This window comes from Musca autumnalis, unplaced genomic scaffold (genome assembly GCF_047663935.1).
Source record: "Musca autumnalis isolate F117 unplaced genomic scaffold, ASM4766393v1 scaffold_1, whole genome shotgun sequence".
Lineage (NCBI taxonomy): Eukaryota > Metazoa > Arthropoda > Insecta > Diptera > Muscidae > Musca > Musca autumnalis.
The window spans coordinates 34,967,074-34,981,566 of NW_027411644.1; the positions used below are offsets into that span (position 1 = coordinate 34,967,074).

General features: G+C 34.2%; 1 protein-coding gene across 50 annotated transcripts in view; it reads right to left on the reverse strand.

The window, feature by feature from the left end:
* gish (casein kinase I gish) overlaps positions 1 to 14,493 on the reverse strand; it is a 187,592-nt gene that overhangs the window by 76,971 nt on the left and 96,128 nt on the right. For 30 of the 50 annotated variants that reach the window (XR_012411302.1, XR_012411303.1, XM_073972847.1 and 27 more), the window contains one exon: positions 8,998 to 9,230. Coding sequence is in view for 36 of the 50 variants with exons in the window: in XM_073972847.1 (XP_073828948.1) it covers positions 8,998 to 9,230 (233 nt within the window). In the remaining 14 variants the exon portion in view is untranslated. Of the gene's footprint in view, positions 1 to 633; positions 694 to 8,997; positions 9,231 to 9,566; positions 9,707 to 14,493 lie in introns of all 50 variants that reach the window. The other 20 variants (XR_012411291.1, XR_012411296.1, XR_012411285.1 and 17 more) reach the window with 3 other exon arrangements.

A 14,493-nucleotide genomic window follows, 5' to 3' on the forward strand; every position in this document is an offset into this window, starting at 1 on the left:
GCAAAATGTCAACAAAATCTTAGACATTTCCCCATTTTCATTTCCAAATTAATGGTGATGACAAATTAACGATAGTATCGATAGCAATCGATATTATCGTTAAGTTGTCATCGCCATTAATTTGGAGATGAAAATGGCGGAAATGTCAATGAATTTCTTGAAATTATGCAAAAGTAGTTCACAGAAATGTAAAGGAGAATAAACAACTTCTTTAATTTTATAAAAATGTAAAAAAACTAAATTGTATTTTACCGAAAAATGTGTACGTGTGATTATTGAATTACTTTCTTACACACACATAACCGATATTATCGATAGTGCCATCGATTTTTTGCCAGCTCTAGTTCATACGCGACATTTTGTTGACGCATGCAACAAAATATACATGTTTACACTGAAGAAAATATAATCGTAGACTTTTTATGTGGCAAACGACAAAATTATCATAACAAATACCACACAGATTCATGCATCACTTATAAACATCACCAAATGTAGCTGAAACAAACGCAACGCCTCTAGAAATTGTGAATCAATGAAAAAATAATTTCTGATTGAATTTAACGAATTCTTGGTATGAATGAAAAGAATCAGACACACACACATTTGAAAACTAGACGACAATTGTAATACCTGCTGGATTAATACTCTTTGCGGCATATGGTGTTGTTGGAAAGTAACACATACGACGACCTGTAGAATAATTATTTTTTAAAGGAGAAAAAAAATGTTGAAAATTATTTTTCAAATACGATGGACGGCATGCAATTTTTGTTTTATTTTGTGGGAATTCCTAACAAAATATCTATAATAAAAAAATTCCCCATGATTTTCCCAAAATTTTATTTTGTTGGAAAATACGCACATAATTTAGGAATACATATTTTAAAAATATATTTTCCTTGGGTTGTCTGTATATAAAATATATTTATATCTTTAACAAAAGTCATAGAATGTCTGCATAAAAATACACAAAACATTGTTATTGTATTTCGACTAAGTATTGGAAAGTAGCCCACGTCATAATATCGATATTTTTCCGCAAAAGCAAATGTTTATTTAAGAAATTATGTCATATTTTTTGCCAATGAGAGTGCAGGGTAGAGGTTATTTACCTTACGAAATTTCAGCATTTATATTCTGAAATTTTCGACGGAGGTAAATTATGAAAAAAAAAAGTATTTAAAGTAGTCTAAAACAGATAGAATATTGATGGAATAGTTCGTGTATGGATTTGGGAAACAATATTGAAATCCAAAATGGAATACAAGACTTTTACATTATAACCTTCAATTTAAAAAATCAGATTTCGCGAAATCAATTGAAAAGCTAATTTTGACATTTTCCTCTCAAATCAATGTCGAGACAAACTGCTTCTTGATATGTTTTAGAGATTTTTATACAAATAGTTGTCAAAAGAAGGACCATCGCAAAGTCGAAGGTCTCACTGGAACGGTTTTTAAGGAAACTAGAGTTGTGTAGTTCCGGAACGAACTAGTTCCAAGGATCTATTCCGGACAAGGAACTATTCGAACTATATCCGGCTCTTGTATTTATATAGTTCCTTAAGTTCATATAGTTCCAGTCATACATATAAGCTCCGTTCCAGTAGTTTTATAATGGTAAAATGTGCAAAAGGGAGAACTGTCAAAAATGAGTTAAACGCACACATTTTTTCCGAAATGTACGGGAAGGGAAAAATGACAGAAATGTCAAAAAAAAATCTGGAACAAATATCAAAGTCGAACGGAACGAACTAGTTCCAAGGATCTATTCCGAACAAGGAACTATTGGAACTATATCCGGCTCTTGCATTTATATAGTTCCCTTAGTTCATATAGTTCCAGTTGTACATATAAACTCCGTTCCAGTACTTTTCTAATGGTAAAATGTGCAAAAGAGATAACTGTCAAAAATGAGTAAAAAGCACAAATTTTTCCGAAATGTACGGGAACGGAAAAAATTGCAGAAATGTCAAAAAATCTGGAACAAATGACAAAGTCGGCGTGTTAGCCAATCAGAAGCTGGCAAACATGTTGCACATTTTTGCTCGCTCAAATTTGTCGTGTAAAAAGTTTCTAAAGCGAAAGCTTTTCAGCACCATTTCTGTTCAAAGAAAAGTGAACATTTTGCATCTTTTTTGTTGTACGGGAACGCATTTCGGGTAAAAGTGTGCCAAATGTGTAAAAACTTTTTAGTACTGGAACTAAGCTATAATTCCTTTCATTTTCTTTCTTTAATTCCACACTCGTGGGCCAAATACATACGGTCCGTTGTGCGACGCGATGCGCGTTGAAAACAACAACCACATGAAAAATGTGTAAGTGATGCCAAGTTTGTTCTTGAAGTTTTCATGTGGTTGTTGTAACGCGACGCTCAACGCGTCGTATGTGCAGAGCGCTTCACTTCTATCTTTCCCGTTCGGTTCGCTCATCATTGTAAAATCAACATTCTTGTATGTCAATTCATCCATCATAAGATGATAACAAAAAGAAAGATTTGTTAAACTGCTTCACTCTCCGAACTATTTGGAACGAAGGAAAGAAGAGAAAGATTCATTGAATTATATGGGTCTCGGAAATATTTGGAACGAAGGAAACAGAAAGAACCATGTAGAAAGAGATTCATTGAACTATATCGCTATCGGAAATATTTGGAACTATGGAACTATATTAAGGAACTAGTTCCTTTTGGGAAAAGAAACTACAAAGATCGATCCGCTCCAGGAACCAGATTGCCCAACTGTAAAGGAAAGACCCCCTGCAGACAGTGAAATTAATTTCAAGAAATTATGCGCTCTTAGATCGAGTTCCATACTAAAGTCACTTTACTATATTGCTTGTAGCGGGTAATTCGATCTAAAAACCCCTGTAAAATATGAAAATTTTCAGTGCCAGTTTCACAGTCTGGCATTAGTCAAACCAATGCCATGAAATTAGGTGTTCATAGATCGAGTTTCCTACTACACATGGTACAATTACAAAGGTAGATGCATCGGCGAATTTCTACAACACAGCAACTTTTTTTGTAATGTAAACTGTCAAAATTTTGGCCAAATGGTCTCTTGTTGTCTCTTTTTATCGCTTGTGTTTGTCTATGAAGTGTAGACATGCTGACGTTGACGTTTTAGATTCGATCAGCTGGGCTGAGGCATCTACCTTTGTAATTGTACCATGCTGCTACAGCAATTCATTGTATTATTGCGCGTTAAAAACAACAACCACATGAACATTTCGTAAGTGATGCCATGTTTTGTTTTTCACAGAAACGGCGAGCGTTAATCTGGATGTCGCGGTTAAGTTAAATTTAATTTGACCTTTTTATTGTGTCATCGAGTGACATGAAATGACTATCAAGCGCTCGGCACAATCGGTCCGTTGAGGCGCGTCACGCGTTTAAAACAACAACCACATGAAAATTTGTAAAGAAAACTTGGCATCACTTACATTTTTTGCATGTGCACTAAACGGAGTTATTGATTAGAGACCTATTGTGTCGAGGTCTTTAGTGACATTAACAGAACTATTTTTTTTTTACAAATTTTACCACTTTTGCACATTTTTCCCGTAATCAAAAAAGTTACAAAATGCATTATCTTTAAATATTTTTTACACAACAAACTTTGCCGAACAAAAGGTTGTAACATGATTACTGGCTTCTAATTGGCTTGTGGAACGCTGATTTTAACATTTCTTCCATAGTTTTTTGACGTTTCTACCATGTTTTGTTCCCCTACTTTTTGCACAAATTTTCAAAAAAGTGAGGGAACGGATTGAGTATCGAGAGACATCCTATCTTTTAAGTTGAAAACACATCCATAGTTTGAGTAAAGTTTTGTGTTGGGCGTTGAGAAAAAACAGCAACACCAACAGGGCGACGCCGACACAATTTTTAATTTTTCGGCATCATGCCGAACAGTGTAAAAACGGCCAAAACGACACAAAACTTTACCCAAACGTTGAATGTGTTCTCAGCTTTAGTTTCTCATCTCGTGAGAAGTTGAGTGGAATTAATAAATGTGGAATCACGGTTGCCACAGTTGGTAGAATATTACCAAATTTGGTAACTTTTTATGCGGTTGGTAAATTGGTAACTTCGTTTTTGGTTTGGTAACTTTTTCAAGGTTTGATTGTACAAAATATAAACGCTCTGTTCCAGAACCTGCAAGAAGCTATTATTTTTTACTAAGATAACATTTTTTCCTTTATGTTAGCGAAAAAAAATAGTGAAAATTGGTAGATTCTTGCAGTACTGCCACAGACCAAATATTTTTGCTTTTCTTTTATTATTTTCCGTATATAAATGTGCGTCAAATTGGCCAAATGCGAGAAATGCAAATATCATAGTAAGGGTCTTTCTTCACATCGGTTGTGCACCTATTCTACCTGTTTTTTTTTCAAGATATTTCCTATCATCCGGCTAAAACCTTAAGAATAGCTAAAATAGTGAAATTATCCAATTACCTGTAGGACTATTTTATACCCCTAACGAAGAGAAACTACCAAAATGTAAGCCTTGTCGGTTCGATAACACTGTGCTACAACGAAAATTTGCAGGGGTTCTGACGCAAAAATTCGGTATTGCGGAAGTCCATGGAAGACGAAAATGCCTTTGGTTTCTTTGGGCCACTTCGTTTTTTGATTTTATAACAGTAAATGTAGTGAAAAACGGGGTTTCTTTAATTTTCAACTTAAAACGGACATAACTTCTTTTTTCCACAACGGACTTTTACAGCTTATTTTTTATTTCAAAGGCGAAAATCATGTCTTTCGAACAAGCCATAATTTTTTAAAATCGGGTAACAAATGGCTAGGTTATAGTGATTTAAGTGTGGCAAAAACGCATTAGAAACAGGAAAAAATTTTTCCTCGTGCTCTAGGCTGCGTAGAAGACACCTAACTAGGGATACGTAAAATCGATTTCGGTTAATCGATTAATCGATTATTAGCCGTAAAATTGCTAAAAATCGTAGTCGACTATTGACTGTGCGAAAACCGTATAATCGATTATTCTTAATCGACTTTCAGAAGACGGAGTGAACTATTATTCGTAGTCAACCATTAGTCGTAGTCTTTCATTATTCGTAGTCGACTATTAATCGTGATCGACTATTAGTCGTAGTTGACTATTGGGTGTGCTAAAACCGCGTAATCAACGGTACTTTTTTGTATACATATAACCATCACGGATCACATCAACGAAAATGGTCGATTATATTCGATTATAATCGGTTTTCGGCGGTTAACGATTAATCGAAAGTCGACTTTTAGGACATTCTCAAATAATCGACTAACCGAAAATCGAGTTTTGAGTTTTTCACGAAAACCGAATAATCGAAAAACCGATTATTGCATTTCGCTGCGTATCCCTACACCTAACTGCGTAATTATTTACTCTTGTCAAGAAGGAAATTTAGTTGGCTTTACAAAATGGGGAAAACCAATTAACCATTTGTTACCCGATTTTTAAAGATTGTGGCTTGTTCGAAAGACATGATTTTCACCTTTTAAATAAAAAATAAGCTGTAAAAGTCCGTTGTGGAAAAAAGAAGTTATGTCCGTTTTAATTTGAAAATCCAAGAAACCCCGTTTTCACTACATTTACCGTTATAAAATGCAAAAAAAAAAAACGAAGTGACCCAAAGAAACCAAAGGTATTTTCGTCTTCCATGGACTCCCACAAAACTGAATATATGCATCAGAACCCCTGCAAAAAATTTTGTCAACTTTTGTAGCACAGTGTAATTGGTAAAATCCTTCAAAATATGTACCGAAAGTCGGGCGGTATCCTTCTAAGGGTGCAATATCAAACGATTCTCGAAAGAAATGTTTTATACACAGTAACTACCAAATTTGAGCAACTTCAGTTGGATAATGTGGCTAAAGCCTTCAATATTTGAATAATTTAAAACAACAGCGAAAACTAATTACCAAATTACCAATGAAAAGGTCATGAGCTTCTTTTCTAAATATAACTTTCGGGGGAACATATTTTCCAGTAATAAAGATACAGTCATTATACTAAAAGTTTTACCCGCAAAACTGTTGGTTCATTTCACCCGCTAAATATTATCTGATCATGTTAAGGCAGGCTTCTTCTACGTCTTAAACCCAAACCATACCTAAAATTTCGCGTCGATCAGACCATCATTGCGCCCTACATAGCCGCAACAAAATCGGATTAAACGCTTGTTTTTGATCCCAAAATATTTCATGATCACCCCCAAAAACTAATCGTTTTTATTCTGGTGGGAGACCGACGTCCATACAATTCGTGACGATTGGTCCACTATTGCGGCCTGCAGTTTGATTAAAATTTTTAGTGGACGGACACACATCTCAAAATCGCTTTATCTCGTCGAGATATGAATTTTGGTATACTACAGTGGGTCTACGACGAATATTTCGCGGGTTTTCTGAAATTCCGGATCTAAAAATGTTTTGTTTGTATACCCAACAGATACCAAATACTGAATTTCAGCCATTTCGTATAGATTCTGTGTCTATAACCTTAAAAGGACGAAAAACGGGAGGTATGTTCTGTGGGGGTTACAGTCAAAAATATTCGATATTTAATTTGTTGGTAACTTTTTGGTAACATTTTCGGAAAATTTTGGTAGACAATTTTTTTACCCGGTGGCAACCGTGTGTGGAATATAAACCAGCCCCGCTCAAAGAGAACAGTACAGAAGAGTAATTAGAAAAAAATATTTCTGCATGTTTCTTTCGATGTATTATCCATTTTGATACATAAGTATCCTCAAAAAAGGATTCCCCTGATTAAACAATTGAAAATTAAAATAAAAAAAAAAAAAAAAACTAAAAAAATATTTGTGAAAATATTCACCGTTCTGAGCAGTTCTGATATAATCGGAATTAGTTTTATTGCGTGCTGCAAGTTTATAAAATGTCTCATGCCGCAAAAAAAAAAAACATGCAAAATTGATGTGTGGCCTGTCCACTTCAAACACATGATAACTAGACAGCGGAATTTTATGCAACCCCTATTTTTGGTCCGATTTATGTAAAATTTTGGGACTGGGCATATTTTTGGCTTCTGATTACATTGCAATCGAAACATATGACATATGCAAAATTATGCAAAAATGTTTGTGTGTACAATTTTTCTGTTTAAAATTCTCTTCAGACCCACAACGAAGACAAAATGCCAAATTTCAGTCATTTCGGTGGGATATTAAGGCCACAACTTTCAAAATACCGAAAATCGAGAGGTACCGTTCTATGAGGGCTATATGAAGACGTGGACCTATGCGGACAGATTTCAGTGGTAAAGTTACATATCCCTGACAAAGACTTAATACCAAATTTCAGCCCTTTCGGTGGGATATTTAGACCACAAATCCTTGAATATATTTTTGCATATGCTCACTTTATGCATATATGTAAGGATATGTCAAAAATATGGGCCTATTTCTTTTTATTTTGTAATAAAACGAGTTTCTGTCTAATCAGATTTTCTCTTCGACCATCCTAACCATATATGCATTTCCATAGGATTTCGCTGTCTAATGATAAATAACTTTCGTATAGAAATTTGAGACAGTTTATTTTATAAATTGTTATAAATGATTAGAAACGGAACAATTTCTTTATTAGCATCCTTCATTCCTTGTTAAATGTTATGCAATGTCTCAATGTCGCAAAAACTTCATACTAACTTGATGTGTGGCCTGTCCACTTCAAACATTTGATAAATAACGGTCTTCTCTTAATAACATTAATATTATGAGTATCATGGGATAGAGTATGAGGTACTCTCAATCTTATAGGAAATTGACGTGTTTATGTTTTCGTGATAATAAACCAGAGATGGAAAGTCTACATTTCAACAACAGAGTAAAGAATAATCAGCCTCAGACTATACAAAAACCAAACCAATAGCAGCAGTGGTAGACCCAAAAGTACTACGAACAAACATATCCCTAATTTTAAAAATAAATAGCATTTTCATGGGTGACAAAAAATGTTGACATTTTTTACGTTTGTGGAGTATGTATTATAAACAGTGGGTCTGGTCTAAAGGCCTGGGTACATAAGCCGCTCGGCTTTCTTGCTTAATTCATTTCTGGTAAAAGACTAAAGACCAAGTTCTACCTAATTGAAATGTGGTTCTGACATTTCTTTATTCCTTTACCAGAAATGAATTAAGTAAGAAAGCCGAGCGGCTTATGTACCCAGGCCTTAATTATTACACTGACATACCCAATCAACACGGTCTACACTAAAATACACTTTTTATATTGTAAGAATACCACTTGAACGGTTTTTTTTTTTTTTAACATTCGGGCCATTATCGAGAGGATTACGGAGAATAAAATTACAGCGTTGTAAATAATACCACAAAGATTGTTAAAAACTTTAGTGTTAGGTGTTTTTGGAACCAAAAATGCTAATAAAACAAAATTAAGTGCGGGAGGGGTGTAGCGTCGTAATAAGGACCTAGAGGACAACCTGCCGAAAAAAAAACAAATCAAAGCGATTTTCCGAAAAATTTTGAACTTTTGAGTGAAAAGTATCTGAAAATGTGGACCCACCAATACATTTCCGTTTTTTTTTTTTTTGCACGGCTAAATATTCTCTTCGACGTTTAGTTATAGTGTGTAACTACTTCCGATTTCGAGGTAAAATATACCACATTACACTATTAAATACTGTCCCTGAGACCTTTGTCTTCATAACATTCGAATATAGCGACCAAATTCCTTCAGACCCTATAAACAATTGTGGAAATTTTATGATATTTCAATAAAAATCTTTTATATGGACTTGAATTCCTTATTATGCTTGGTTTACATTTACGAAATCCACTCGATTTCAACTGTCAAATTCATTGCTTAAACGTCAAATAAAATCCAATGGATTTCGGATGAGGTTTCAATGGACGTATACGCAAAGGAATTGACAGTTGAAATCGAGTGGATTTCGTAAATGTAAACCAAGCATTAGATTCATATTATTTTGATATGTATGTACTTACCTAACCGCAATTCTCCAAAATTACCACAGCCAATTTTTTTACCGACACGAAAATTTGGTCCGACCATAAGGACCCCGGTTGAGGTGCTTACTGATTGGCGGGCGGAATACATATTGCCGGAGCTGACTGCGTTACGTGCAGGAGCTGTGCCGCTACCCCCGCCACCGCCTCCTCCTCCCCCGCCGCCGCCTCCACCGGCTCCGGATGTCCCTGCAGGCTGTGTTCCACCACCACTAAAATATAAACGAAACATCGATGAATAAAAAAAAAATTGAATCGAGAAATTGAAAACAAAAAATAAAAAACAAAAACTAAACAAATTAAAATTACAACAACAAACAATGTCAAATACAATAATAAAGATGTGTTTTTCAAAATCTCCATCACATCTTATACCAATATTTTTTGAATTTTTGCAAAAGTTTAGAAGACATTTTTTTCGTATAAAATATATAACAAAACAAAACTTTCAAACAAATCTCTTAGAAAAAAAACACACACACAGGGACAAACACTTTTTTGACACAAAAACTTTGATTCCCAATCATTTTTTTTTCAAGAATACCCACGTTTTCTTTGACGTTATATTGTTATTATTGCTGTCGCTGCTGGTGTTGTTGTTGCCGCTAAAAACCAATTCTTGTCGCAACATTTAAAAGCAAATTATAACTGCAAAAATTTTGATGGCTGATTTGGTTCTCTAAATAAACTGAAAAAGTGTTTTAATAAATATTTGTACAAACATTTTTCATATCCAATTTTTATTGGGCCTTTTGTCAGCTGTCAATATTGTTTGTTTATTTATAATTCAATTATTGAATTTTGAGAAGGAAAACAGAAAAAAAACAAAATCTAACAGAAAGACACAACAACATTAATATTTTGACAGTTATAACAATGAGTGAGGTGTTTGTTAACTTTAGCAGCAGCATGGTGGAATAATAAGGTGTAGCGCCAAAAACAGCTGATCTTCATACCAGTTGTCAAAATGCGTTATTGTGAATAAAATCACATACAAAATGTAAACAAGAAATTCACAGTAATGCATTATTGTGAGCAAATTTGACGTTTGACATGATTTGATGTAACACCTAATAACAACAACCATATGAAAAATGTGTAAGTGATGCCAAGTTTGTTCTTGAAGTTTTCATGTGGTTGTTGTAACGCGACGCTCAACGGACCGTATGTGCCGCGGCCTTAAGTTATGTAGGAGAGTTAAGCCTAATTTACACTGGACTGGCACCTAAAAAACGGGTTTGCTATAATACCACGTTTGAGGCCGTGACAGAATCAGCCCATGGCTTGCTTTGCTTGTTTTCAAATGTCAAATTACATGGGGGGAACGCCGGCCGAATTGCAAAGAGGCACTGGCATTCCTTTATAATTTGACATTTGGGAAGCAAGCAAAGCAAGCGACGATCGATTCTGTTTCTACCTTTACATCTCAGAAATCGAGTGGATTTCAACTGATCGTGTGTACCCTGCTGAATGTATACGTCAAATGAAAACTCATCTGAAATCCATTGGATTTCATTTGACGTTAAAGCAATGGAATTGACAGTTGAAATCGATTGAGAGAGATTTCGTAAAAATAAACGTACTATAATTGCGGCTTATATCAAAGTTTTAGGTACAATAACAATAAAAATGTAGTCTAATAGTAAGTTTATATTTCTCAAATCGAATGGATTTCAAACGTACTCCAATTCCTTCCGTATTAGTCAAATAAATTCATATCAGAAATCCAATGGATTTTATTTGACATATGCGCTACGGATTTGGCATTTGAAATCCACTCGATTTCGTAAATGTAAATGTACTATAGGGCCAACAGTCATCATACAGTACATTTACATATAAGCGGATTAACTCAACTGTCTAATACGATTTACACCTACGAAAGCTAGGGGGATTTCAATTGTTAATTCTATTGCGTATACGTCAAATAAAATCCACTGGATTTATGTTGAGGGCTTATTTGACGCAAACATTGTATTTTTAGCATATTTTATTATTCTATTAAAAATCCTATATGGTAATCTTACAAACATGGTAATATTACAAAAGAAATGTCAATCCTAGTATTCCTCCAATCCATTCTATTCATGACACAATAATACAGGTACTACGGCAAAAACAGCTGATCTTCATACAAGTTGTCAAATTGCATTATAGTGCGTTTATATATAACCGGATTTAACAAATCCACTGGGTTTCAAATGTCAATTCCTTTGCGTATACGTCAAATAAATTCTCATGAAATTGGTTAACCCGGCAAAAAAACTCTAGTGTAACCGTACTATTATTGTGAATAAAATCACATACAAAATGTAAAAAAAGCAATTCACAGTTATGCATTATTGTGAGCAAATTTGACGTTTTGCACGATTTGATGTAACACCATCTTATTCCACCATGATTCTATTTTAACGAAAATACCTTGACTCTCTCTCTTACCCACCCACCTTGACTCTCACAACAAAAAAATTTCTAATTTATGATTCACAATAAATTCATATATTTATTCTCATGACATTGAACTACTTTTATTTCGAGTGATGTGTTTAGCACTACTAGGGGAAACCCTAAAACAATCAAGTTATGATGATTTTATTTCCTTGCAATCTTAATTTCTAAGACTCATGCAATCCAATACTGCTGCCGAACAAAACTCAAAAGAACTTCTCACTCACAGGTGCATAGGAGAGCTGTCTGTCATTGCTTCCCTTGAATTTCATCAGACCTTTATTGTTATTTGTTGACGTTTGATAGATAGAGGCGTGTGTGTATGTGTTTATATTTTGTTTAATTGCTTCGTAAAATTGCAATTCAATAATGAAAATGTTTCTTCAATGGGTGAACGTATCACTCACATTGCTTCCCCGCCCGCCGTTTGTCAGTCGTCATGAAATCTTACCACCACCGCATTGGGCATTAAGTTTTATGAATTGTATTTTTTGTTGTTGTTGCTACTGCTGCTGCTACATGTCATGTTGCCACGATATAACTTTTGATGACTCATTGCAGTACAGAGCCAGTGAGTGGCAGCAGCAGTAACAGCGGCAATTGCCTTTCATTGTTGTGTTTGTTGTTGATTTACTTGACGCCACCACCACAAAAGTCGACGACTTTGTGTTGTTTTCGGCATTTGTGTGTGTGTTGCGCCTTCGTCACTAGTCGGCAGCAATGTTAACAAAATGCTGTGCTGTTTACACTATGTGTTATCGGTAGGCATATTGTGGTTTATTTTACAGCTGACTTTTTCTCAATGTAAACAAACGTTACACAGAAGTTGACAAAAGTACGTTTACATTTAAAAAATCCATTAGATTTCAATTACCAATTCCATTTCAGATGAGTTTTAATTATTAGCTTTGTTCCTTTACGTTACGATATGGTTAAATAACATTATTTCCCTTTATACGTATTGTACGTATTTAACCGAATTTAACTATCCAATTTACATGGAATTCTTCTGGAATTGATCGTTGAATTAAAAAAATTGTTTCTGATACTAGTACATGAAATTTTCCTCCTAAAACCACCAAGTCTATTGTTGACTTTAAGACAATTGAAATAATCGCAAGACCGAAAAATCGCATTTTTGGTTTTAGACCAAAGTCGAAAAATCCATTATTGCTTTCCATAACCTATCCCTAATTTACGATAAAAATATAACCTCGTATTGAGTGGATTTGTTTCTAATCCGACTTATAGACCATTTAGATATGACATCATTAGCCGGATTTAGCGCATTATCAGGTTTTATTTGCTAAATCCAGCCAAAATCTACCAGATTTCGATACAAAAATAAATCCTCGTATTGAGTGGATTTGTTCTAAATGCGGCATTAAAGTTTTACCAGATTTACCATTTTTAACTCGGAAAGCGTTCCTTAACCCCAAAAAGTAGTAAAACTTGAAGCAAAATTTAAGAGAGAGAATGCCAAAATGGCTTTCTCTCTTTACTACTTTCTGCTCAACAAATTTCGTGGTGTAAAAAGTGGAAAATCTGTCAAACTGTTTTTTTGACATTTATTTGAAAATGAAGGCAAAAGAAAACAACGCGCACTGTCAAAGGAAAATGAAAAGAAATAAAATAAATATAAATTATAAAAAAATTAAACCAATGAAATAAAAAACAGTGAAGTTTATTTTGTTTGTTGTTGTTTTTAAGAAAAAAAAAGAAAACAACGCGCACTGTCAAAGCAAAATAAAAAGAAATATAAATTATAAAAAAATCAAGCCAGTGAAATAAAAAAATAACAAACATTGACATTTATTTTATTTTTTGTTATTAGGTGTGTACGAGATAACTTTCCCAGCAATAATTACTCAGTCAGTTCCAGCGACCTCTCTCAGTGAATTTTACTCTCTCAAGCATGAAAAATTGCAGAAAGTTATCGAACAGCATTTTGCAAAAACTTGCAAGAAAGTCAGCTCTTTCCGAAAATGTATGAAATTTGTTTTTGTTTCTTTTGATATTTTAAACCAAACGGAACAAAAACATAAATTTTAAAATTGCACTTTACTTATTTAATGCTTTAATCCTATCCACAACGCTTTAGAATCTAAAAAAAATGTGCAATTGTGAAATTTTCGTGGTCAAAAATGTTAACATTTCGAATTGTTTACATTGAACAGGTGATTAAAAGTCAGCTGTAGTGGGATTCTGTAACTCATTTTTGCTGTTATCGATAATTGTCGGTAAAATTAAAATGCTTATAATTTCGATAATTAATGAAATTTTTCGGTAAGTTAACGATGAATAAAAAGTAGTCGCTAGCCCATGGTACCATTACAAAGGTAGATGCCTCAGCACAGCTGATCGAATCTAATACCCCGTTTATATAACGGGATTTAACAAACCGACTGGGTTTTAAATGTCAATTCCATTGCTTATATTTCAAACAAACCCTCTCAAAGAAGGTTAACCCTGCAAAAAGCTCTAATATAAACAGCATATAAAACGTCAAAAAACTAGGAATTCGCTGAAAAATCAAAACAAAAAACCATATGATTCGGTAAGTAGGACAAACACAAGCGATAAAAAGAGAGAAGAGACCATTTGGCGAACATTTTGACAGTTTACATTACAAAACAAAAGTTGCTTTGTTGTAGCAATTCGCCGATGCATCTACCTTTGTAATTGTACCATGCGCTAGCCTCTCCGACACAAATAGTGATGCCAACTTTTCTTTATGTTGTTAGTCATACATTTTTCGATTTCATTTTACCGATTTTTGTCGGTAACAGCAAAAATGAGTTACAGAATCCCACTACTGATCAGACTTTCAAATTTTTGCAGGACAAATTTTCCCTGCAAAAATTTGCAAGTTCTCAGTCACAGAACTCTCGCTCTCTTTTGCTGGATAATTTTGTTGTCCAACAGCATTCAGTAAAAATTTGTACGAATTTGTTCAAATTTTTGGGTTATCGTACAGACCTATTGTTTTAGGCATCCATGTTTGTTTGTTTTTTTGACATTGTTGCC